The following is a 26,096-nucleotide window of genomic DNA, read 5'->3' as shown; positions in this document are numbered from 1 at the left end:
TGATAAATAACGTAGTGCGCTCCAACTAGCGATGAATTATTAGCAAATTATCAACCGCACACACCCGTGCTTTCATAATGCACGATCCAACGCCTCCCGTGCCAATTTATCAATTAAGTACCGAGCGAAACTAACATGTTCTAGGTACTGATCACCCACGAATTAAACAGAATGGAATGGGCTTATCCGGAGACCATCGGAACTGTTAGATTGACCGTGACTTAACAGATTAGCATCGATAGAAAGCGTTTATTAATTGGGCACGTTCATTTTTGTGCGTATCGCGCACATCTAGCAGCTCCGGAGAGGCGACGGCTTTCCACGCGCCCACAAAATCGTGCAAATCAATCGATTATCCGAAAAAATCGATGCACAAGTGGTACGCAGCACGATCATTTCTTTGTTGGATTTTTGGGCGTGGCGCTGAAATCGAAAATGGGATTACTGTCGGTGATGCGAGAGGAGAGGAGAAAAATGTGGAGTAATGAGCTGTGCGAAGATATTCCCGTGAACTTTCTATTTGGACGAGTGAAAGACGATCCGACGGCTTAGAAAAAAATCGCGATGTGTGCCGTGCACATCACACATTCACAATGGCTAGTTTTTATGCCTGATTCGGTAGAACTCTCACTGGAGTGGCGGTTTGGTTTCTTTCCTGTCGAGTGGCGTCTTCGTTCTCACAAGACCCACTAAAATACAAACAAAGATGCGCTTGTTCGGTTGTCACGTGATTAGGTTCTGAGAGACATTTTTTGACATAAGTGGTCCCAAACTGTACACGATCTGTCACAGTGAAACCGTTATTTTGAGCTGAGATGATGTAAAATCTTGTTCAGATGAAGCTATTATCAGCTTAATGAGTACGTACTTCAGAGCAACTTTTTTTTATAAAAAATTATTCTGATTTCATCTTTACATATGATCTCGGGTTTGTGATATGTATTTGACACACTTCGACAGCGCTTACATTTTTTGATTGAACTTTTACGAAAACTCGATAAACTTCAATAATCTTAACCCAAATTATTTCGTTTTTCAAAAAAAAACACGACGCATTCACCTTGTCCAAACACTTCTTATGTGTTTACACATTTGTACCATGATTTTTTTCAAAACTTTCATAAAGCGACTTTTGATTAACGAGTTTGGTGCAGTGGAAAAACCTAAACCTTCAAATGAGAGCTACAAAAAAATTCGTCTGAAATAAACGTGTACGCATTACTTGCAGCGACAATGTTTGAATAACTTCCTGAACAATTTTTTTACTGCAAGTTCCTTCAACTACACTTTATTTATTTCAAGGTCGTAACTGTATTAAATGTAAATATCTTAACAAGTTAAGAATTTAGTTGTTGCTTATTTAATCAGAAATTATCAATAAACAGATAATAAATAATATGTAAATAAAAATTAAATTTTTCAGTTCGCTTAAATTAAACAAAATAAATACATATGTACAATATTGTAACAAAAATAATTACAGATGAACCTTTAGTTATTTTTCTTTTTATTAAAAGGTAAAAGCTGTATAGTTTGTCCAGCGAGAGATCGGTTGACATAAAAATCACTAAATTCTACGTAGAGAAAGTAGTGCCTTGCGCACGTAAAATTTGAAATATATCCTTCAAGCAGTAACATTTTTGCCCTGAAATTATGCTCTAATTAATGTATTCTAGTGCATTTTGTAGTGTTGGGTTAATTTAATATAATTTAAAATCTCCCAATCTCTCGCTGGACGAAGTGTATAAATGTAAAGGGTGTTTTTTTAAATTTGGCGTCGAAGTAGGCGTTGGAGAGTCGATTGAGATCGCACCACTCGTGTAAAAGCGTAAGATTTAAAGAGCTGATCCGTGATCCGTAACCTGTATAGTGCGTTCACAATCGACACTTCAACGCCTACTTCGACGCCAAATTTAAAAAAACACCCGTTATGTATGTACATACGTATGTACCACTTGCCCGCTAATAACTAATGAATTACTGAACAGATTTTGATGATGCTGGAGAATCTTTGTAGAAAGTCTTCGTAGCCGTTGCTTAGAACGGCATTTTTACAAGGAATTCTAATCAGTTAAATTTATGACACCGGACAATTGCATTTACTTCAGTTAGGTTTAGGTGCGTTTTAGATAACAAATTAGTTCTAATTTCATATTTACGCATGATGTTTTGATATTTTACACACTTCGACAGAATAGGAGAGAAGTCAGGTCAACAGCTATCTTTTATAAGGTGTTGACCTTAGCTAGATAAGGAGTTTTAATTTTCAATTGTTACGAAAAATCACAAATTCAATAATATTACATCAAGTCATTTTATCTTTTAATTCAAATGATGCACTTACGTCGTTGACCAGTTCATGTGTTTACGAACTAACAACAAGCAGCAGTGCAACCAAGATGTTTGCACAACAATTTACATAAACCACTCCGAGTATCTCAAACTGGATTTATTTTCAAGGTCATGACTATGACTATATTAACATACATTTTTTGGACAATAATTCGCTACACGTAGCAACAATTCTCATTAACTCGAGGAAAAACTAATTAGATAAATGAAAATAAATTTGAACTCAAGTTTTTCTCATCAAATTCAAAAACTTCAAGTTCGCGTAATAAATGACGTTGTTTCCCAACGAAATTTGTTTCTTTTCTATCACGTTGGTGGATTATTTCTTTTTAACCCTAGCCGTCCCTAATAAACACCGAATCTAAAAACTGGGTCAAATGAGACCCACTCTCAAATTGATGACGTCAATTGAAGTTTATTTTATCTTTTCGTTCAATCACTTAGGTAGCCCTTGTTTACAGTCAAATGTAAGTGATTTTTAAATCAAAACGAACGATAAAGTACATTCTTACAAAACACGAAGAGCTTCTGAATTTTTGACTAATCATTTGATATCAAAAAATAGATTTCTCGAAAGGGAATTGAAAGAAACATATTTTTGTGAAAGACATACACATAATAGTGACTCCTGGGTCAGTGGTGACCCAGTTTTGGGACTCCGAGGACTAAATACATTTTCTGATGCTGAAATTCTACAATTATGTCGCGAGATCTTTGTTCACTTAAAGTTTGCTCAATCAAAAAATACTGAAACATCTTGATGAATTATTCACGAAAAGAACAACAAACACAAAACTGACAAATTTTACCGTCTCGTTTTTTTTTTGTATGTTGCCTAAGATGTTACAGTAATTTTTTTAAATTTGATAAGACGTTAAATTAATCCAAATGAATAATGAAGTACTGTACCGGGCGAGTGATGTTTTAGCGCCCGCACGATTAACCCTATTAAAAAATTAGTAAAAATTACGAAACTTTAAGGTTACATTCCCTTGATATAAGACTTCAAATGTGTGTAATAAATTTTCCCGTATCACTTAATTCAGAGTCATAAAATTAAAAAAATCGATTTTGAGTAAAAAAAAAATTTTTTTTTCGTACACGCTCATAATTCACAATTAATTCAAACAACACATTTATGAAATTCACATCAAAAGATAATTATTCGTTTTTGAATTATTCCAATTTTAACATTAAGAGCGAAAAATGACCAAGATTTACAACTGCAGTGTCATAAATAAATATCTCATTGCTGGAAAACATCTGTTGACCACTTTTCTAGTAATTCTTAAGTCCCTAAAGGGTAGCATAAACAACCTACGTCAACTTCTTTTGTGGAACTGACCGCCCAATTTAATAATAAATCATAGCTAAATTTTCCACTTTAATATCAAATTCCATTTACTTCAAAAACCGGTGATGTTTTCATGATTCCAATGATACCAAATTTTTTCTAAATGTTTGAAAGAACTCTCATTGAAAAATGATGTAAATTAATGTAGCGGTTATTAAATTAAAACAAAATCTTTACCTGTTTCATTAAAAATTTTGAAATTTTTACAGACTGTTCTACAGTGATACACAATCATTCCTGAATTTTTTGAGAATTTAAAATTGATTAGAAGTGGGTGTTTTCGCTCGGGCGGTAAAATTTTACTCACCCGGTACAGTACACAGTATACTGAAGCACTAGATTAGTGGGTCACCTCTTACTACTTTGATGTGAGCCAATCATACTGAATTAGTCTCGTCAAAATGATTATTTTGAGCTTAGAATCCGCTCACGGAGAAAATTTTGGAAATTATAATGCGCTAGAAGCTTTCCGGAACAGATTTTTCATTTAATAATAAAAACTCCTTGATCAGTTTGTAGATTTATTACTCCAGATTAAACACTCTGACACCAAAGGAATTGTTATCCTTGTTCCAACATAGCAGACAAACAATGTAGAAAGAATTAGATGTCACCTGTCATGTCAAGTCTATTTTGAAAATTTGTAAGTACTGGTCCAGATCTTTATCAGACACTCAAAAACGACCAATCACAACCAAAAACCAATAAAATCACCGATTCCGACTTTTTTGATTAAAATCAACCACAAAAAAGCATGATTTATCAATTCTGACGTAAGTAGTACAAATAGAATGCGATTTCACCGACTCCTCACCATTCGGACCGTTGAAAATTCTTACGTTGCCGCTTCCTAATCGATCCAAAGATAAAACCGATTAAACTGCACCAGAGATTTCGATCTTCGGCATTGTTAATTGACCGATTCTCAACAACAAACATTTACATGCACATTATCAGTGCGTAACGGAATTTAGATTAAAAATCACGATTCCGATGTGCACCACCGAACCTCACAAAATAATTCTTCTGACATATCGAAAAGAACAAAACGAGCACGTGTGATAGTTTTCACCGATTGCGATTGTGAGAGAACAGTTTCACGGTTTATTTGCTCTTGTCACGTCGACACTTGCGTAATGTCGTGCTTTGTCAACTGCTCATAAAAAGATTACGAGATGTTACGTGTTTTCGTTATTCTTATGCGTATTTATTCTAATCGATGTTGGCGGAATGACGCAACAATCGCTACAAACAAACAGTAATCGTTGCGAATTTGTTAAAATGTCAACGGCGACGCCTCTGACCACCCAAATTTCGACGATCGCGCCATTTCCAGCCCACCACGCCGATTCGATTGGGCTCAAATCTGGCTTGCGCTTCTTCATCACTCTCTTCGACTTTCTAACGGCTCCTGAATCGATCCGGATCAATTAAATCTCCATAACCCGTCGCGTGTCCATAAATTCTCCTCTTCTTCTTCGTCGATGAACAAATTAATTGATGCAAATCACATGCAAAACTGTTACACTTCTGCAGCGGATTCCATCGAAGAAAATACGCAACGGACTAGTAATCGGAATAATGATATCTGGTGGTCGGCCTTCGCACTACACCTGACGAACGTCGACGCGTCTGGTGGGCGGCGAATGACCAAGGGACGGCGCGACCTACGCCCCTTGCTGCAGACGGTGCCCACACGGCCACCAATTGGTCCCAATTCTGATTGTGTCGAGCAGTTGTGTTTCATTCAAAACAAAATTACGACAACATGGACGATGTGGTCACGCTCAGATTTGCACTTTTGGTGGGCAGAAAGTGGTCTGCAACTCTACTACGCACAAAAAATCACGACCACCAACTGGTTCTGGGTGGAACAAAACGAATTCCAGCTTGGTAGGTTCGTGCCAAAATTTTTGACTTTTACAAAATTCCACGCCAGTTCAACCGTTGCGGATCGGGCGTTCTCCACATACCTCTCGTACTCGGTGGAATTAAAATCCACGACAACGATTCCAACAACGCGATTCTTCGCGTTTTTACCATTTCACGATTATCTAACGAATTCGACGCATCAGTACCGAGTAAAGCACTAATGACGTCGGTACCAGTAGTACCCAACCAAGACTTGCCCAAATTTTTCCTGTAGCTCCACCCAAATTTTTGCCGGCAGAATGTTTGCGTTCTTGCAATCGCGATTTCCTCTCGAACCGGAATTCGACAGAACAATAGGTACGACGCAACAACGTTTGAGAGAAACCAAACGGCGCCGAATTTCGACACACTCCCATTCGAGGCCCGTCGACCTTTTTTCGACCATTTCGAAACGCGAAAAGCTGCAAAATCGCAAGTGGTGCGTCGTTCCCGTGGGTCTCAATGCGACCCGAATCAGGCGGACCCGGTGGCCGGGACAATTGCTAAATCGACGCGATCCGTACCGCTGTTTACGCTGACGTTTTACGAGCGGTGCCAAAACGAGCAGTTCCGGTATGGATTTTGGGAATCGTTAAAATACACCGAAACGCACTGGTGGACCAATCATGGACCCACGACGAAATCTGAATTGGTGAGACAAAAAAAAAAAAAAAAAAAACATGAAACGAATAATTAACGATGATGGGCGCGGTCGGTACGTCTGATAAGGCGAGAAGATTTTCGAAGCAGGAAGACAAAAAAAAAAAAAATTAATAAAGTCGTACTTAATCCATCGAAGGTTAGAGAGATACGGATCTCGAGTGTTTAGGAAAAATCAAATTACGTAACGTTACGTTGTTAAGACACCCACCGAGTTGATTTAATCAATTATTTTGGTTAATCGAGTTAGGTTGTTATTGAAGCGAATCTGGCCGATATCGTGGCCGTTTTACCTTGTAGGTACAAAAAATCTCCTTCTCTATGATCGGCAAGGAGTTCCTGGGCATCATTCTGACCAGGTGTCTTTTACAAAACGCTTAATGCACCTACAACAAGAACAACCCGTCAAATATCGCATTTCCAGCGACAACAAAACAAACATGGCCGCACTTCCCACGCCACCGCGACACCGATTTTCTTTTTTTTTCGGGCGATCGTCGACGGGAAAACTTTCACCGTCGCCGCCAAGGTGAAGTTCACCGGGGATCGTGTTGTTCCCGTGAAGAGGACGGATCCCGGAGCGGACCCCTGCGGTCGGTGGGCGTAGCGTATCGCTCGCAAGGTCGCCGCTCGACGTACCTGCTGAAGATTCATCTTCGGCGATGATGACCACCGCCCGTTCGGACACTCGACGGAGACGTCGCGCACGTGCACCTAGTCCACACCATTCGAGAGACTGACGGCACGTCGACGTTGGGTGCAGGTGGCGAGAGCGCGGGCCCCTCTCCGGCCTTCGCTCTTGGACGTTTCCTATTGCTTGTATGGGTGTGCGCCGCGATATCCTGCGACGTGACCGCAGTCGGGGATCGAAAATGGTCAACGGCGACGGCCGAGTCGGGAGGTGGTGCACCGGAGTGGTGTCGGGGAAATTGGAATTCGCGGGAAATCTCTGGAATCTCCGATGGGAGGAAGGTGAGGCCGGCGTTGCGGAGGAAATGACGCTTCAAAAAGATCCGAAACGTCGGAACATTAAATAATTAAGATTTACGACCTCGACCCCGACGCACGCGAGCCATTTAATTTCCATCATTTTGATAAGTAAGTGTTTCGTGAGTGAATCACTCGGGCTTGGAAAAAAAATTAAAACGCTGTCAGACGCTGAAAAAATATAAAAAGGTAGGATCAACAATTTTACGTAAACAAAATTGATCAAAAAAGTTTCGTGTGTGGGTTGACTCGCCTTATTACGTTTAATTTGTTTTCGTATTGTTCCCGCAACGAGACAAAAATATTTGTCGAAAGTCGCGTTAGAGTCATCGTAATATGTCTTTCAGATAACAGATGACTGACAGTCAACGTGCGTTGTCCTTCCACATATCCGCTGATCTAATAATATACCTCTTACTTTCCGAAATTATTGCTCTCGTCCTTGTTCTACTCTCTCATTTTTCTCGCCTCCAGATTGTCTTCCTCCATACCTCCAATTCGGTATCTTTCATATGTAACATGTGTTAGGTATATTGTTTTTGTCGATTTTTAATGCACTTTTTATATTCAAGACACGCACAAGCACGGGACCGAGTACGAACCCTTGCGACACCCCCAAAAAAGCCAACACACTGTTCTATCCATATTATTGTTTCTACCTTGCTGTGTCGAATTTTTTTCCTTCATATCACACTCTTGACACAATGAAAAGTACAAACACGCAAAGTTCGTCGAATGTTTATTCAATTTTTCCTTTCGTTTATTAAACCAACATGTGATCGTCAAACAAATGATTTTTTTTTTTAGATTTGCAATTTCACTTGGACCAATATTTACACGATTCAATTAATTAGATAATTCAACAAGCGTGTTTGTAAAATGTTACATAAAAAAGTACTGCGTGGGTGTTATTTCGTAACGGTGCTAAACATAAATAAAAAATGAATGTAAACAACAAAATACAAACAATACTGAACTTTATTCAAAACCAGTAGAAACTTTTTTCTAGAACCTGCAGACTAGAGATCATGTTGGCTAATCTGTTTGACGATAAATTCTTTTCGAAAACCTGTTTGAATTATTTAAGACTATTACATTATGCATCCACGCATGCAATTACAATTTCTTGTTTTGACTTTGAGATCATCATTTTGTCATAGTTTTTATTATGTCTCTATGAATAATTGATACACTACGAAGAATGATGGGGAACGTTTTATTTTAGCGAACATTTGTTAACTACATTTTTATCATTTTGCGTACGAAAAAAAATTCCCCAGAATTTTTTATTTGAAACCACCACAACTCGTGGAAATTAAATAACTTTCATTTTCCAGTTTGTTCACTTAAAAAAAATTCTTCTCCACTTTTTACGTAATACCCACACATTTTATTTTAATTTTTGATAAAAAAAAAACATTTGCAGCAAACATTTCTTTTTCAATGTAGCAGAGAAATCTGATAAGTCGTTGAATAAGCATATAAAAGAAAATCTTTCTAATTTTGAAGAACCTCAAATACGAACTGGTTCTAAGAAACGTACAAATTTATCATTAGCTAAGAAAGTAGAAGCAAAAGTAGCCGATTTTGATATCAGAGGAGCTGTTAAATTATTGTCCTCGGATGACTCATTAGCTTCATTCAACGAAGATGTTGCTGAAGAACTTAAAAAAAAACATCCTTCACCATCTCGCGAACTTTTTTTCCCAGACCCTTTCAAACCAGGAGACATTAGTTTAATAGTCAATGAGCAAAACGTTCGAGAAGCTATAAATTCATTTCCTGCCGGTTCTTCACCAGGTTTAGATGGCATGAGACCACAATACTTGAAAGATATCATATCTTTGTCAGCGGGTGAAGCAGGTCAGAAGGCACTAAGAGCGTTAACCAAACTGTGCAATTTTTTATTATCTGGGCAACTTCCTTCAGAAATCTGCCATTTATTGTATGGTGCGTCTTTATGTGCCCTTAACAAGAAAGATGGAGGACTTAGACCGATCGCTATCGGAAACTGTTTGCGAAGATTGACCTCAAAGCTAGCCTGTTTTCAAAGTCGAAATATTGTAAATTCGTATTTATCTCCACATCAACTTGGAGTTGCAACTAAACTAGGATGCGAAGCAGCAATTCATACCACACGAACCTTTGTTAATAACGATCAAAACCGTGGCAAAGTTCTTCTTAAATTAGATTTCAAAAATGCCTTTAACTCAGTCGAACGGGATTGTATTCTGAAAGAAGTCCAATGTCATACCCCACTTCTGTACCCTTATCTTTATCAATGCTATAGAAATCCTTCAACTTTATTTTTCGGTAATCATTTAATTTCTTCTTCTGTTGGAGCCCAGCAAGGAGATCCCTGCGGTCCCATGATTTTTAGTCTTGCGATTCAACCAATTATTTTATCTTTGGATTCTCAAATGAATATATGGTATTTAGATGATGGAACCTTAGCTGATTACCCAGAAGTAGTTTTATCCGACTTTAAAAAAGTTATAAATTTATCTCAGGAAATTGGCCTTGAATTAAACTTTAACAAATGCGAGATCTTTTGCTGTTCTGGAGACACAGATTTAAAAGTCATAAAGGAATTTCAAAATTTAGCACCAGGCATTAAAATCTGTGACCGAGAAAGTTTATCTCTTTTAGGCTCTCCAATCTTTGACCAAGGTTTCAAAAACACCGTCGAAAAAACTATAATTACAGTTGAAAATCTTTTAAACAAAGCTGAACTCCTTAACAGACACGTGGCTTATACTTTAATCAAAAACTGTCTTTTCATACCAAAATTTAATTTTTTATTAAGAACAACTCCATTTTGGAAATTTTCTAATTATGTTAATTCAATTGATTCTTCTTTAAAGTCTTGTTTAGAGAGAATACTTAATTTACGTTTAACTTATTTACAATGGCGTCAGTCCACTTTACCGGTTAGATTTGGTGGTCTGGGAATTCGTCGCATTTCCGATATTTGCCTCCCTGCTTTCCTATCTTCAATTAATGGGGTTAAAAAGCTTGTTTCTTTATTACTAAACTCAAAGGATAATGAGCTTAATATTCACCATTATGATGAAGCTTTAGCAGTCTGGGGTGTAGCAAATCAGAACGAAATACCAACAATTCCACAATTTCAGAAGAATTGGGATAATATTAATATCAAAGGAATAATTGCCAACGACTTAATCTTTAATTCACCTAGAGACTTGGCTCGTTTTAAAGCTTTGCAATGCAGAGAATCAGGATCTTGGTTACATGCAATACCTTCCCCTAATATTGGTACTCTTTTAGATAACACTTCCTTCCAAGTTTGTATTGGTTTAAGATTGGGTTGTAATCTTTGTACACCTCATATTTGCAAATGCAATGCGAAAGTTGACGAAATTGGCACCCACGGTCTAAGTTGTTTCAAAAGCAGTGGTAGATTTTCAAGACACACTGAAATTAATTCCATTATCAACCGGTCTTTAACTTCTATTCATGTGAATTCAACTTTAGAACCAAACGGACTGTCTCGGGATGACGGAAAACGCCCAGATGGGATGACTTTAGTACCGTGGATTAAAGGTCAACCTTTGGTTTGGGACGTCACTGTTGTAGATACACTTGCAGACAGTTACGTATTGAAATCATCTGAAGTCTCAGGTTCTGCCGCTGAAATGGCTTGCAAACGCAAACATAGCAAATATAGTTCAATCATTTCGTCAAACTACGTGTTTAAAGGTTTAGCATTTGAAACCTTAGGCCCTTGGTGCAAAGAAGCCATCGATTTCATTAATGTCATCGGAAACCGACTTATCGCGGAATCAGGCGATTCAAAATCAAAGAAATTCCTTTTCGAGAGGATTTCCCTTGCCATTCAACGTGGAAACGCTGCAAGCATTCGGGGCACTTTTCCAGATTCCGCAATATTATCGGAAATTTTTGTATTATAAAACAAAAATGTTTATGTAATTATGTTATTAATATAAGCTCTATAATTTTTCTTTTTTTAACCAACCGATATCTAATATTATTTTCGCACGGGTGCAAGATCAACATTATAATGGTTTGTTATTTAGTTTCATGTAATAATTGGGATGGTCCTGCTTTTGTAAAATTTTTCAAAACACTCTTGATAGTTATTTTTACATTAAGTGCGTGAAATTAGTGTTTTTTGTGCATGAAAAGGTATTTTACGCCGAGACGCAGGTCGAGGCACTAAAAGCCTTTGAATGCACAAAAAACATCTTCACGCACGAAATATAAACAATATTTTTTCTATAATTGCTGTCAAAACTACATTTTAAAATTCAAAATTTTGGAGGAAATCTGAAATATCAACGCAGTGACCATGTTGCTATAGGTAACTAATAAAAAACAGTCCGTGAAGTGAAAAACAGAAAAGGTTATGTATGATTTCTATGGTTTCGATCTTACTAACAATGTAAAAAAAATACATACATGTAAGAAAATGACCCACTTCACGCATGGATAACTATGCGTAAATATCAACTTTTTGAATCAATTACAGAAAAAAATATAATGTTCCTAGATTTTCTTGGTCGCCATTTATTTATGATGGTCAAAACCTTTAATTTCTAATAAAATAAAGTATTTTGATTTTTTCAACATAAACATCACCACAAAAAAATCTGGTGCTGGAACACCCAAAATTGACATCCATAAATTTTTCCAAAAAACATTTTCGCAAAATTGCAACAAATTATACAGCGTGACCTGACCAACCTTGACTTATATTTTCGCTTGAGACTGTAAATTAACAGTAGAAAAGTGAATTTTCAATTTTGTAATACACATTTATAGTTTTTGTGTACTTTACAACTTTCTAATTTTTTTTTAAATTTTACTGCTACATACTTTAATTATAACTTAGGAGTATAAGCACATTTATAAGGACTACAAACTTCTTCTGGTTTTGAACAAGCTTTATTCCCTACCATTTACCCGATTAGGATCGGGCGAGGACAGTGGTCGTTTTGCTCTAAAGATAAATTCAAAAATTGTTTTGTTTTTAGTTTGAATTGGTTCTATGTGCCAGGACAAAAAATTCTACTCCTCATTAAAAAATGTCTTTACAAGTTGTCCCCGAACAAAAACGAGAAGGGTTCTTCCGGTTTTTGATGAGCAATGCACAATTTCCAGAAGGACTCCTCATTCCTCAACCATATACTGTCATTATGTTTATCGACTCTTTTGTGGTAAACAAATGTCTCATCAGCAAACACTGATCTGTTTTCTGAACTTCTCAAAATTTGTAAATACATATTAAACCTTTTTTTTTTAATTTCTCCAACTTTTCTTTTTCGTCGATATCCTCAAATATGTAAAGAGCGATCAAATTAATTTGTAATCGATTTATCCATGAATCCGAAATCGTATGTCGTTACTTGAAATCCACGCTGCAATAAACACAGCTTGAAACACAGGTTCGATCTCGACATATCAATCGCAAAAGACATACGGATTCAAATCCATGGATGATTCGATTACAAAGTATTTTTATCGCTCGATATTTTAATATTTTATATTGTTTCTTGCCGGTTATTAAAGCAGTCAAGAGATTCAATGTAACATGATCAATAAAAAAAAAAGAAATAGGGGACGGCTATGACAAACAAAACTTCTGAAAACGTACGGCGTATACAGGGTGGTCCAACACTTACCATTTTTGCGATTACACGTTTAATAATTGTCCAAAAATTCTGAAACTCGGTAGGCTTCAATCACACTAACATCCGTGATCAAGAGAGATTTTACTCAAGCTCCAACGAACAAAGTTGTGTAAAGTATGGTATAGTCACCACTTTCTTCGTTTCCATTTCGGAAATAGTCATAAATATTGTGCTCTCCGAGTGAAAACCGTTGTATAAAATAAAATCCACATAAATGGCAAACTTAACAAGTGAGAGTTCATTAAGTAACGCGGCACGTTTCCAGAACTTTTGTTTTACATAACCCTTTTTTTGTTGGTTACATTATTTGTTCATTTAAATTAATCCTCAAAGTAGGCGTAGAAGACCCAATTGTGAACGCACCACGGATTACAGATCACGGATCAGCTGTTTAAATCTAACCTCACTTTTTGCTTTACTTTGAGGATAAATTTAAATGAACACCCGATATATTTTATGAATAGGATTTTCACGTTTCGACCGAGCAAGTGAAACTTTTGAAAATCTTGTTTCTGAAGTGACTCAAAAAGAGTAGAATTTTTGTTCCGATTGTTGAAAATCTAGAATTTTTTGAAAAATAAAATTAATTCTTCGGCTAAATCGGAATCGATACAAAAACTTTTCGACAACACTCCGTACAGCGTCACTTTTAGCTCACCGTTTTCATTGCCTCTCACGGAACTCAAGTCCCACATAAAAAGACTCCAATGCCAAACTGTTTATCGTAGATCAAGAACAAACACTGCTTTGTTAAAAATGCACCCAACACGAAAACAAACATTTATCTCTTGATCTAATCTCGCTTTTATCTCCTTCCATCGGATCAGCTGATTACGATAATTCCCAGATAAAATTCCCCGAAAATAAATAAATCTATAATATCTACAACATCTATCTACTCTGGCTTGTAAAAAATTCAACCCTCCCACCACATCTACTCGTCTCATCTACATTTCGCAAAAATTAAATTACTTTTCCATCAACTTCCTCTCGGAAACTGCGCGACGTACGCTCGATTTTCTCCCCCGGAAAGGAAAAATAAAAACCAAATAAAACAACACGTCCAGGACGTGATCTCGAAAATGCGTCACGTCGCGGTGCACTTTGCGACCTTTTGTCCCGAAAAAAAACCCCACAAACACCATAGACACTATTTGTATCACTTATGCAACCAACAATACACTCACCCTATCCGTGATCCTCTCTTCGTTCTTTCCCCTTTTGAGCGACGGCGCCCTGATCACCTTCCCCTGCGCCATTCGTTCGTAGTCTTCCATCGGAGCCCGCAGGACAACAAAAACCACACACCGGAGGCGGTCGGTCAACGTGAACGGCGACACGTTTTTCTCGTCATTCCTCGATCGATCATCGATACAGATTGATTATCTGAATCCCCACCTTCACCGGGTCCGTTGGTGGAATCTGCCGGCGGTGAAACAAGCAAATCGAGAGAGCACGCACACACAAAATAAAAATAAAAAATACTTTTCATTATCTCGATCTAACATAACAATGAGCGATTGTTCGGATGCGTCTCCTTTTTTTTTCCTATCATTATCGCCATTAAGAGCGCTCCACTTGACAATGAACAATACGGTCTTCGGTGACGTCACCAAGGTGAAGTCTAACTCGTTTTGTTATTTTTACGAGAGCCGTCACTTCTAGACTGACGAACTTGTGGGGCTAGGTCGGCAGACGGAAGCGGAAACGATAACGAATGCAAGTTTATTGTCTGTTTTTATCGTCCGTTGTTCGTTTCCTAGGATGACCCGAAACGGAGGCCGCGACTACGATACCTTCGCCTTTATTTCCCAATTAAAACCGTGCGCAAACATTTACATATATCTGCTGATAATGGCGGTTAATTAAAGAGTGGAGGTGTAGGACACCACCTAATTTGATAATTAAGGTCGCAAATCACAAACAAAACCGTTGTGAATGGGAACGTTAATTCGTTATATAACTTGTGTAAATATTTATAAGATTTTTATTTGATTTGCGCGACGACTACCGTGTGCGGATCGGCTCCTGTGAACTGGCTGCTCGTTATTATTTATCGAGATGATCGTTTTGTTTCGTCCGGATTGGATGATATCGTTCCGGTGCGATTTTATTATTTATTTAAAAAACGATTTATCGGTTGCAACACGAATCTGGATCGTTGGACGTGAAATTTAAATTTAACGCGAGTTAAATTTGGAATGACATTCTAATAACACTCTTTTACCGTCGCATCACCATTGTCACGCCGGTGTGACTGGCGAAATTTTGTCGTTCTATTTTCTGGTGCACCGGGAAAGGAGAGCGGGTTTCCAAATTTTAAAAAATTAGAGCAGAGTTGGAGAATGGGAGAAAACGTCTTACAGAGAATTTTTGAAGTGTGATGTTAACACCAAGAACACCTTTGTATTTGCTTCCTTCAAGTTTTCCCACCTAGAATCCAGACGATTTAAAAAAAATTTGAAAAGTGTAGTCGAAAACTATGAATTAAAACTACCGTTGGAAGAGGGAGTCCGATTCGAGCAGTCGAAGCGAGCGGACCTGTTTTACGGCGCGCGATAAGATAAGCGGCAAGTAAAAACGAGGTAGAATGAAAAAAAGTGATAGTGAAAGCGAGAGAGACGAAGATCACAAAAGGAAAAGAGAAGAAGGACGAGAATCAGAAGAGAGGATTAACCCATTTCGGAAAAGTAAAAAAGTGGAAAGATCACCTGTTAAAAAGGCAATGGATGAGGAAATGAAAAAGATGTTGGAAAAAATTATGGAGGATGTAGGGGAGATAAAGGAGGAGAATCGGAAGATGAGCCGGGAATTGGAACAACTGAAAAGTATGATGCGTGAAAAGGAAGAAAAATGGGAAAGAGAAAAGATGGAATTAAAAGAAAAAATGACAAAATTGGAGGAGAAAATGGAAGAGCAGGAAAAAAGAGTGAGAAAAAAGAATATTGTCGTAACGGGACTGGATGAAGTGGAATGTGAGAACGAGAAGAAACTGGAAAAATGGATGAAGGCAGAATTAGAGGTTGAAGTAAGGGTGAAAGAGATGTATAAAATAAATGGAGGAAAAATGATTGTGGCAGAACTTGAGAGCTGGGGGGAAAAACGGAAAGTTATGGAAAATAAAAGGAAACTAAGAGAAAAAAAAGGAAAGAGAGTGTACATAGAAGATGATATGACAAAAAAGGAGAGAGACACACAGAAGAAATTAAGAACGCTAGCCAAAGAAGAGCGAGAAAAAGGACTGCGGGTGAAAGTGGGTTATAAAAAGATATGGATAGAGGGAAAAGGTTTTAGGTGGGATGAAGAAAACGGGAAGTTACATACAGCAAATTTTTGAATAAGAGCGTAAGAAAAAGACGACAGGGCAGAAAAGGGAAAACGAACATGGAGAGGAATAAAGGAGAAAACAAGCAAATAAGAATAGTATTCTGGAATGTAGCGGGAATAAAAAATAAAGAGAATGAGTTTTGGAAGTATTTGGGAGAATTTGACGTAGTGGGATTGGTAGAAACGTGGGTGGAAGAAAAAGGCTGGGAAAGATTGGAAAAGAGAATGCCGAGAGAGTTTGAGTGGAAGTGTCAATATGCAGAGAGGGAAAGCAAGAAAGGGAGAGCGAAAGGTGGGATAATAATGGGTGTGAAAAAGGGACTGGAAGAAGAAAACGGATCTGGAGTAAAAGAAGAAAGAGGGTTTATGGAAAGAACGGTAAAAAGAAAACAGAGAAAATGGAGAATTGTAACAATATACAGCAGAAGTATGAAAGAAACGAAGAGAATAATAGAAGAGCGAGTAAAAGAGCAGGAAGAAGGAACTCTGGTGATTGGGGGGGATTTTAATGCAAGAATTGGGGGAAAAGGAAGGCGGATGGAAGAACAACAAGCAACAATAGAAAGAAGACCAACAAAAGATGGAATAGAAAACGCAGAAGGGAGAGAACTGGTTAGCTTAGTAGAAGAAAGAGGATGGGACGTACTTAATGGAAACTGCATAGGAGACGAGAAAGGGGAGTACACGTATATTGGATCGAGAGGGGAGACAGTTATTGATTATGTTATGGTGAATGAAGAAGCATGGGATAAAATAGAAGAATTTAAGGTGGGAGAAAGAGTGGAGTCGGATCATATGCCATTGGAAGTGAGGACAAAAGGAAGAGAGAAAGAGAGAAGTATGAAGGATGTTAAAAAAAAAAATGTGAAGAATATTTGGACGGAAGAAGGAAAAGAAAAGTATAGAGCAAGACTTAGGGAGGCAAAATACGAAGAAGGAGAAATAAACGAAAAAGTGAGGGAGCTGAGCGAGAACGTAAAAAATGCAACAGAAAAAAAAGAGATAGAGATAAGAGAGAAGATGGGGCTGTGGAAAAACGAGTGGTGGGATAAAGAATGCAGGGAAGGGAAGCAAGCAGCAAGAAAGAAACTAAGAAATTGGAAAAAAGAAAAAGCAACGAAGGAAGAGTACAAGAGAGCACGCAAAAGGTACAAATTAGTATGCAAAGAGAAGAAGGAAAAGAAACGGATGGAAGAAGAAATGAAGATGAAAGGTATAAAGACGGAAGAAGAGGTGTGGAGATACATAAATAGGGAAAGAAAGAAAAAAGGAGAAATAGTGAGTGATAGAATTACTATGGAGGAATGGAGAAAGTACTTCAGTGAGTTGTTGGGGGGTGAGGAAAACAGACAAGAAAAGGAAAAGAGACAATACAGAGTGGGAGAAATAGAAGAGATAACAAGAGAAGAATTAGAGCAACAACTAAGAAAACTGAAAAGGAAAAAGGCACCGGGGAGGGACGGTATACAGAACGAATCGTGGATATATGGAACTGAAAGGGAAGTTGATAGGTTGTTAGAGATAATGAATGGAGTGTGGAAGGGAGAGGGCTTCCCCCAGGAGTGGAAGGAGGGGATAATATGCCCCATATATAAGAGAGGAGAAAAGGATACAGCCAGCAATTACAGGGGGATCACGCTCCTTAATACGGCATATAAGGTATACGCGATGATTGTGGAAGAAAGACTGATGAAGGAAATGAATGAGCGGGGTGCGTTACCAGACGGGCAGGCGGGATTTAGGAAAGGCAGAGGGACTATGGACAACGTATATATCTTGAATCATATAATAGGAAAGGAGATAAAAAAGAGGGGTAGCAAGATATATGCATTTTTTGTAGACCTGAAGGCGGCTTTTGATAATGTGGAAAGAGACTTACTGTGGGAATACTTGAGAAAGAAAGGGATAAATGAGCATCTGGTAACAAAAATAGAAGAGATATATGAAGAGACGATAAGTAGAGTGAGAGTGGATGGAAGAGTGAGTGAATGTTTCAAGACGTATAAGGGAGTAAGACAAGGTTGTCCACTAAGCCCCAGCCTGTTTGCAGCGTTTATAGGAGATATAGAGGAGATGTTCAGGAAGGGGCAGGCAGGGGGGGTCGTGGTGGGCAAAGAAAAAGTGTGGTCTTTGGCATACGCGGATGATTTGGTGGTGCTAGCGAGAGAGGAGAAAGGTATGAAAGAAATGTTGGGAAACATGGAGAAATATATGAGGAGGAAAAAGTTGACGGTGAATGTAGAGAAATCCAAGATGATGGTGTTTAGAAAGGGGGGTGGTAGGAGAAAAATAAATGAGTGGAGATGGGAAAAGGATAAAATTGAAGAAGTGAAAGAATTTAAGTATTTAGGTTATGTGATGAATGAAAGAAATACAGCAGCAGCACATGTGAGAGAGTTAGTGAAAAAAGCGAATAAGATAATAGGAGCGGTATGGGGGATAGGAGAGAGAAAATTTGGACATGACTTTAGAAGGAGAATAATGATGTTTGATAGTCTGGTGAAAAGCGTGATGATGTATGGAGCGGAAATATGGGGATGGAGAGAGCAAGAAGGGTTGGAAGGGGTGCAAGGAAAATATTTGAAATGGGTGCTAGGAGTAGATAGAGAGACACCGGGCTATATAGTGATGGAGGAAACAAAAAGGGATGGAATAAGAATAGAAGCAGGAAAGAGAGCAATAAGATTTGAGGAGAGGTTGATAGAGAGAGGAGAGTGTAGAATTTTGCAAGAGTGTCTGAAAGAAAAAAGGAAAGAAATAGGAAAAGGGGTATGGAAAGAGTGGGAGGAGCGGAGATAGAAAGAATGCGAGAGGGAGGCAGAGCAATGACATATGAATTGGTGCAGAGAGACAGAGATGTGCAAGTGCAGGAAAGAAGAACGAGAATTAGGGAATCTAGCTACAATGGGAAGTATGAAAAAATAATAACGGAAGAACTACCAAAGTACCTAGGAAGAGAGAGTAGAAAGGAGAGAGTGATAATAGCAAGATTTAGGTGTGGAAATGAGGAGAGAGAGAATAAATATTGGAATGAGGATAGGATTAGAGTGTGCAGGATGTGTGGAGAAAAAAAGGAGACGATAGAACATATGTTGAATGAATGCGTAGAATTGAGAGAGAGAGAGGAAAGTAGAGAAGAAATGTTGAATGAGGACGGAAGAGGGATCGAATGGATGAAGAAGGTTGAGTGGAGAAGAGGGACAATATGTGGGGAGGGATAATTGTATTTGGAAAGCTGCTAATTTGTTATTGTTTTGAATTATTGTCTTATTTAGTTAGTTAGTTTTAGTTATTATATTATATTTTATTGTATTTTATTGAGTTAGTGGGAAATGTCGAAAATCGGATAATTTATAAACCTGTATAGGTATTAAATATACATACAACAACTACCGTTGGAAGATTTAAATTTTGGAGAATGCAAAGAAGTAACTTCAATTTTTATACAAGCATTCAGAATAGGTCTTCGTGTGCTTCGCCCAGTTGCCGACCTCGATTTCGTCTCGGTCTTCAATTTCTGGGCTTAGCACAAAAAGACTCACTTCTACTCTTAATGGCACAATCTACTATTTTTGAAGCTTCTTTTTTGGTTTTCGTTTATTAAAGATTTTAACTTATCAAAACTTGTTGAAAAAAGTGAGAAACGTGACATTTTAAAAATATGAAATTATCAAAGCAGTCTATTTCCTTTTCGAACCATGTCCGTGAACTCCGGATTACTGCACTGCAGTGCAGGTGAAGGACGTGACTGAATTTTATCAATTTATTATCAGTAAGTTTTTGCAAGGCCTATCCGCCTGGCTTTTCCCGTATTTGCTTTTTGATGCGTTAACCTTTTCCATATGAAGCCGTTGTTTCATTCATAATTCACTGTTTAAATTTTGTCAACGCATTTTAATAACACCCTGTATAGCCCGATCCGATCGATTCAACAGGAGAACGCTTGGATGAACTTTGCAACAAAAACCGAACACTGCACGAAATGACCATCGATCATTCCGCACTTATCCTGGGATTTATTATCCTTGCCCCAATAAAACGGAACTGTTTGCATCAATGTAAAACGTTTTGTTTGCAAATCCTCATGGAAATCGATACGGATCAGGATGTGTCAGAGAAAAAACTCGAGGATTATTTTAATATGGGCCGACAAGGACTTTCAATCGTTCTTGATTCTTTTGTCTGGAAAGGATAACCATAATCTCCAGCTCCGTCATAAATTCATAACGACCGTCTCCGTCTTTTGTGCATTATTTTTGTCCCCGTTCTTTCCAACCTCTGCCAACAATGTGATAACAATAACAATAAAGAAACCGATTCTCTGGGTCTTTGTCTGATTCTGACATTCGGCATTGATGATTTTTAAACAAACGAGTAACGTCCCTACTTACGCAATTGTTATCCGCCAGGGGCACTACTTGTGGTCACTCAACATCGAATTTGACTCGAACTCGATCAGTTTGTCTCTGCTTCCTGTCCGCGCCCCCTAAGCCCGAGTGCTCGGCCGCAACTGACGCATCTCGGCCCTGCCTCTGCCTGCATTCTGGCCCCATCAGAAACCGTAATTTTCCACTTAATCGAGCATAAAACAATAGTGTTGTTTATTCGACTCAACTAGTACAACGCGGCACGACCTTTCCAATGTTGGAAAACCGGTCAACCAGTTTCGTAACGGCCCATTCCACCGTCGTGTCTCATCCCCCGAAAGTACAACAAACCTGTGAGAAACGGTCCCGACTTCCGGCTCGACTGAACACGCTCGTGTTTGTTTTGTTGGGGGTCAAAGCTCGACGCGCCCCGTGGGGGGTGCAAACATGCAAATGCTAGGTAGGGCCTAATGGGGTCGCATCGATTATTGGGGGCGAAAGAGCCGCACTGATTGGCCGATGACGAGGCGAATCGACGATTTTACATAATTGGAGCCAATTACGTAAATTATTGGAGAAAAACGAATTACCGAGGTGGTGTCACAAAAACTAACCTAGCAAAAAACGATTGATTTTTGAAATTGAGCGGTGCGACTGGGACGTAACCGACGGCCAAAATCGTGACGCGCAGTGTTTGTTGACGTTGATTCTTAATTAAAATCACACTCACCTATTTAAGTTTTAATTTAATCACGTTAAAACACCACAACACTCACTGACACAAACAAGACGACGCCATATTGGGAACTATCTGTTATAATGCGACGCACGTTTCTTGTTACCACTTCTCTCGACAGTTTAAATGTTTATAGTCGAATAATCTTATCGGTCAGGTACGTCATTGTTGGATTTTCCAATCCATCACCAAATCAGTGACACAAAATGATGAAAGAAATTCATTGGACTGATAACCGATAGTGAAAATAAATTTAAATGTGTCAAGACATCTGGAATGAGATAAGTGGTGTCTAATGTTACAACATTGGCCACTGACAGCTGAAAGATCGGACTGACAATGCAACAAACAAGGACAGAGAGGGCTGTGTTGCACAAACTTCTCGAGCAACATTCTGCAGTATTTCTATTTAATGAAGTTTTAAAAATTAATCAGTTGTTTTATTGTTATTAATTTTCTCAAGAATTATCACGTGATTATGTGTTTGTTGTAGGTCGCAGCTTTTAACTGCATTGCGTAATTAATGAAAATGCTTGTATTGTTGGTTACATAAGTCATGCTTGTTAAATAAAAAATCCATAGCCTGAATAAAATACAGGATAATTTGACAGGAGGTATAAGTGAAAGAGTCCTGCCAAATGATTGGTTAGGAGGAAAGGTGAAAAAAGGATGAGTTGGACTCCAGGGATCAATATAGAATTCACGGCAATACGGAAAATATCGTCGGCAATTTAAGACTGAAATATGGGACTCCTCAGGGATGCATCCTGTCTCCGGTACTTTTCGATTATTTATGGACGATAGAGGGCACATAAAATTTAATCGGAAGTGATGCTCTAATTTATTAAAAACGGAGAAAATGAATGAGGGTGACAAGAGAGGCGTACGTTATACGTTTATATTTCTGACAGTTTTTAGCCAGCATAAAATGGGAAATATTTAAAATTTTACTTTAATATGTGGGAATCTTTCGAAAAATCTCAAAAAAAAACGAAAAGACTGGCAATTGTAATATGTAGTTACTTTACTTGACAGTTTCCTAAACATGACGTCACAAATGAATTATGAACGAAGTTGTAAAAAAAGTGAAGTTAGGAATTTTTTCCAATATAAATAATTTGAGACGACACAAATATCTTTTAGCATTTTGCCATTTTGAGCTACTAATTTCTATGAATGGGTCACTCTTTTATTATTATTATGACATAAGTTTGACAGTTGAGACTAACCGTGTGACAATTATCGACGAAATATAGATATCGAGCGATCCATTAAATCTGTTATTAAATTTGGCGCTGGAACTGAAGCCGTAGGTCTTTTTGAATCGATACACTTATTTGTGTATAATATCTGTTCACGTTGGAGTGAAAATCAGTGGTGCAAATGACCTGACCTGTTACTATGACAACTCATATGAAAGTTAATGCCAAATGTGTGCGATTTGCACCACTGATGTTCAATCCAACGTGAACAGGATATAAATTAATGTTACAAAATGTTATCAGTGGAGTTAAACGAAGGGCCCGTTTGTGCTTAAAACAAAATGGTGAACACTTTCAGCATCTGTTGTAACATTGTTTAATAAAATAAACATTACTATTGTAACTTTTCTTCTTAATTCCTCGAATCTTAATTCGCCATTTTCTGGTTTATAGTGGCGGCCGGGGAAAATGAGAATGACTTAAATCACTCTGAGCTGTATTCAAATAAAACTATAATGGTTATCATTATAAAGATTTACGATAGGGCCAAATTTTTGCCTGTCACCACCTGCAAACAAAACCCTTCTTAAATCGTTCCTTCTAAGAACACAGGTATTCAAAGAAATCGGTCCCTGTCGTAAATCTTTATAATGATAACCATTACAGAACAGATTTATTTAAATACAGCCCAAACCCAAAGTAATTAAAGTCATTCCCATTTTCCCCGGCCGCCACTATACAATTGTCATTAAATGTGACGTTTGTCGCTATAGCATAGTTCAAAACTAGACATGCGTTCGCACTTCTAGCGCCAACTCTAATAACAAATTTAATGGATCGCACGATATTAAATGTTAATTGCGACGAAAGAGAAGACAAATTACTTGCACTTAAACGTACGCTTATACATGTATGGTAAAAATTATGAAAGTGGACAGTTGAAATAGTAGAAAGTAAAGTAAAAACAAGAAAAATTAAGTGAGGTTAGTTTTGTATATGATAAAAATGTTAATTAAAATAATTTTGAAAAATTAATGTATGCCCTTGAGGGCCGTATGTAGATGTAAATGTAGTTCATCTTCTACAAGCAAAAGGAAAAGGTTTCAATCAATAATAATTTGTGTTGATCTGGGCTTGGGAATAAATTTCCAATAATCCGTCCCTGTCTTGTGTTGTGAGTTGTGACAGGTGACAGTCGTCTGACGTTTAGGTTAACCCCTGACAGCTGATTTAGGTACATTTAAGTAAATACAACGAAACACAATATCAGAAAGTTAGCAAACACAAATTTTGCAGATCTTGTAATTCCTGGATTATTTTCGCATCGCAAAGAAAGTCACTATCGTGTTGGTTTTTGTATGTCAAATGTTGAAATGTCAGTTTCATGGAGAAAATCGCATTTTGTACCTCACCGACGAAAGAGAAGGTAAATTTGCAACACACTCCTTAAAGCAAATATCTGTGTAATGCATCTGTGGTAAAAATTCATGAAAGTGAGATTGTTGAGGTCGTAGAAAGTAAGAGGACAAAAAGTGAGGTTAGGTTAGTTGCAAATGAAAAGAAAATTTTTGATTTAATACCAATAGCGGATTAATAAGTAGAATCGGGATGGTCAACAGCTACACGTGATTACACGTGTGGAACGTAAATAGTGTAATAAATACATTTTTTATGTGTTGTTGCTCAATCGAGTGAATTCTTCAATAATCCATTTCAGTGAGTCACACCATTATTTATGTTTTACATAAGCTCAACTCGTTTTGCATTGCATAAAAGCAACACAAAAAATAGTAAACCTTGAAATATCTCAATTACGCCCTTCTCTTATAAAATGAAGAAACTACCCACTTTAATAGTTTTACTATTAATCGAGAAAAGAAATCAGTTTTGAGGCTTGGCGTTGGGTTTTCCTTACAACAGAGACACGGCTGTATCAATACTTTCTTAACAAGTGAAAGTTTGAATATAATGTGACCCCAATAATGGGTTCCTCACTCCAATGCCAGCAGTATGTGAGAGAGGAGTGAAGTGCAAGAATTTTGTGAATTTAACACAGACAAGTGAACAATTATTTTTTAATTACATGTTACATAACAGTACAAAATGAGATTCTGCTTAGTCTTTTTCACTTTTATTTCCCATATGTTTGGTGAGTTTTTCACTTTTACTCTCACGTGAAGCCTATTCCGCAATCAGTGTGTTTTCATCAATTGTAACCTTGACTTGGATTTCAGTGGCTCACTCTTTGATAGTCCCGGATGAAATTCCAACCATCCTGTCAGTAATCTACTCCAACATTCCCGTACTGAAGAAAGGTAATCTCTACCACCCTGTTTGCACCATTTAAGATCAAGACTTGCAGGAACCGACTCCAGAATCGGATGGGGCTTCCGACTGGGCGACAGAGCCGACTTCCAAGTTATGGTGGAGCTCGGTCCACAGAAGTACACCCAGCCTTTGGGCAACCAAGGTGGCGGCGGCGACAATAACAGGAAGCGCAACACCGCCGACACCTTTTCTGACACTTTGTACGCGCAAAGGCAGAAAGACAAGCAGATTTCTGATACAGACGGCGGCAGATGGTTGGAAGCCTGGAGCAAAAGCGTACGCCAAAAGAAGCCCCAAGCGGCGCAGCTGCCCTCGGGGGCCAAGCCGGGTCTGGCCCTTGGCGAAATTGACGCCAAATCGGTGATCCCGGACGATTCTACCCTGAAATTGACCGAATTGTACAAAGAAAAACGAGCCAAGGCGACGACGGAAGAAAGTGAAAGTGAAGTCGAGACCACGACAGTGAAGAAAGAGTGACCGGTTGCCATTTAGTTGTATTGTAATTAAGCCAAAGAGGAGTAATGACATGTAGTGTGGGGAATAAAAATTCAAAATTGGAGACGTTTTGATTCGACACAGGCGCCCTCTGTACACACAATTCATTTTACTCAATTAACTCAACAGCTCGAAGCTTTCATTTTATTATATTTTAATTAGTCGGAATAAATTGAATTGTTTTAATTATATTTTGTGTTGTAAATGTTACAAAAAGTGTAAATTTGCTGAAGTGCAGGTCGCTGTACGGAACTTTGAACTAGTAACAACAGATGGCCACAACGTCAGAGGTAGCGCGACTGTCAAGAGCGAAAAATTTGTTCAAATCTTCCTCGCTAATTCACAAAATTTGACTGTGTTTATCTTACGAATCATCCAAAACAGTTTAAAAAGTATTGTTAAGTTAAGTTGTAATCGAGGCAGGTGAGTTGAAGATCAAAATCTTTGTTTTTTGCAGTAAATACTTTTTGGAGTGGGGGCGTCATTAAGGGGTGGGTTTTGGGGTTATTTTTACTGTCTTTTAACAAATAACACTTCCTTAACCGTTTCAAATAAGTTTAGATAGTCTATTTTGATTTTTTTGCGAAATGTTATGTTCTTGACAATGATTTATATACAGAGACGCCCCAGGAAAATTTGAAAAGCACAGTAGGCCTTGACTTTTAACATTTGAGTGTTTAGGGAGTAAGCAGAGGGCGTTGCTTA

The 26,096-nt window shown here is 38.0% G+C and overlaps 2 protein-coding genes and 1 long non-coding RNA gene across 15 annotated transcripts in view; 2 read left to right on the top strand and 1 right to left on the bottom strand.

Annotated features, from left to right (window-relative positions):
• LOC138129021 (mitogen-activated protein kinase-binding protein 1-like) overlaps positions 1-21,520 on the bottom strand; it is a 31,360-nt gene extending 9,840 nt beyond the window's left edge. For 3 of the 8 annotated variants that reach the window (XM_069045269.1, XM_069045266.1, XM_069045274.1), the window contains exons 1-2: positions 21,361-21,520; positions 14,124-14,358 (exon numbers count right to left, since the gene is read on the bottom strand). In XM_069045269.1, the coding sequence (XP_068901370.1) occupies positions 14,124-14,213 (90 nt within the window). In that variant the 5' untranslated portion in view covers positions 14,214-14,358; positions 21,361-21,520. Of the gene's footprint in view, positions 1-4,520; positions 4,745-6,570; positions 6,664-6,916; positions 7,074-13,594; positions 13,619-14,123; positions 14,359-20,654; positions 20,808-21,360 lie in introns of those variants that run through there. The other 5 variants (XM_069045268.1, XM_069045270.1, XM_069045272.1 and 2 more) reach the window with 5 other exon arrangements.
• The window catches only part of LOC138129042 (uncharacterized), a 208,482-nt gene that overhangs the window by 13,983 nt on the left and 168,403 nt on the right, over positions 1-26,096 (top strand). The gene's annotated exons all lie outside the window — the stretch shown is intronic.
• snsl (snustorr snarlik) lies at positions 7,094-25,455 on the top strand. 6 transcript variants are annotated; one of them, XM_069045293.1, is made up of 4 exons: positions 23,666-23,802; positions 23,865-23,994; positions 24,803-24,883; positions 24,931-25,455. In XM_069045293.1, the coding sequence occupies exons 2-4, from the start codon at positions 23,934-23,936 to the stop codon at positions 25,371-25,373; spliced, it is 585 nt and encodes a 194-aa protein (XP_068901394.1). In that variant the 5' UTR covers positions 23,666-23,802; positions 23,865-23,933; the 3' UTR covers positions 25,374-25,455. The 6 variants fall into 6 exon arrangements, with proteins under 6 accessions (XP_068901393.1, XP_068901394.1, XP_068901396.1 ...); XM_069045295.1 differs by having other exon boundaries at positions 23,794-23,812; XM_069045292.1 differs by lacking the exons at positions 23,666-23,802; positions 23,865-23,994 and adding an exon at positions 7,094-7,249.

This window comes from Tenebrio molitor, chromosome 4, assembly GCF_963966145.1.
Source record: "Tenebrio molitor chromosome 4, icTenMoli1.1, whole genome shotgun sequence".
NCBI lineage: Eukaryota > Metazoa > Arthropoda > Insecta > Coleoptera > Tenebrionidae > Tenebrio > Tenebrio molitor.
Note: the sequence above shows the minus strand (reverse complement) of the source record. Positions and strands in the feature narration are given on the sequence as shown.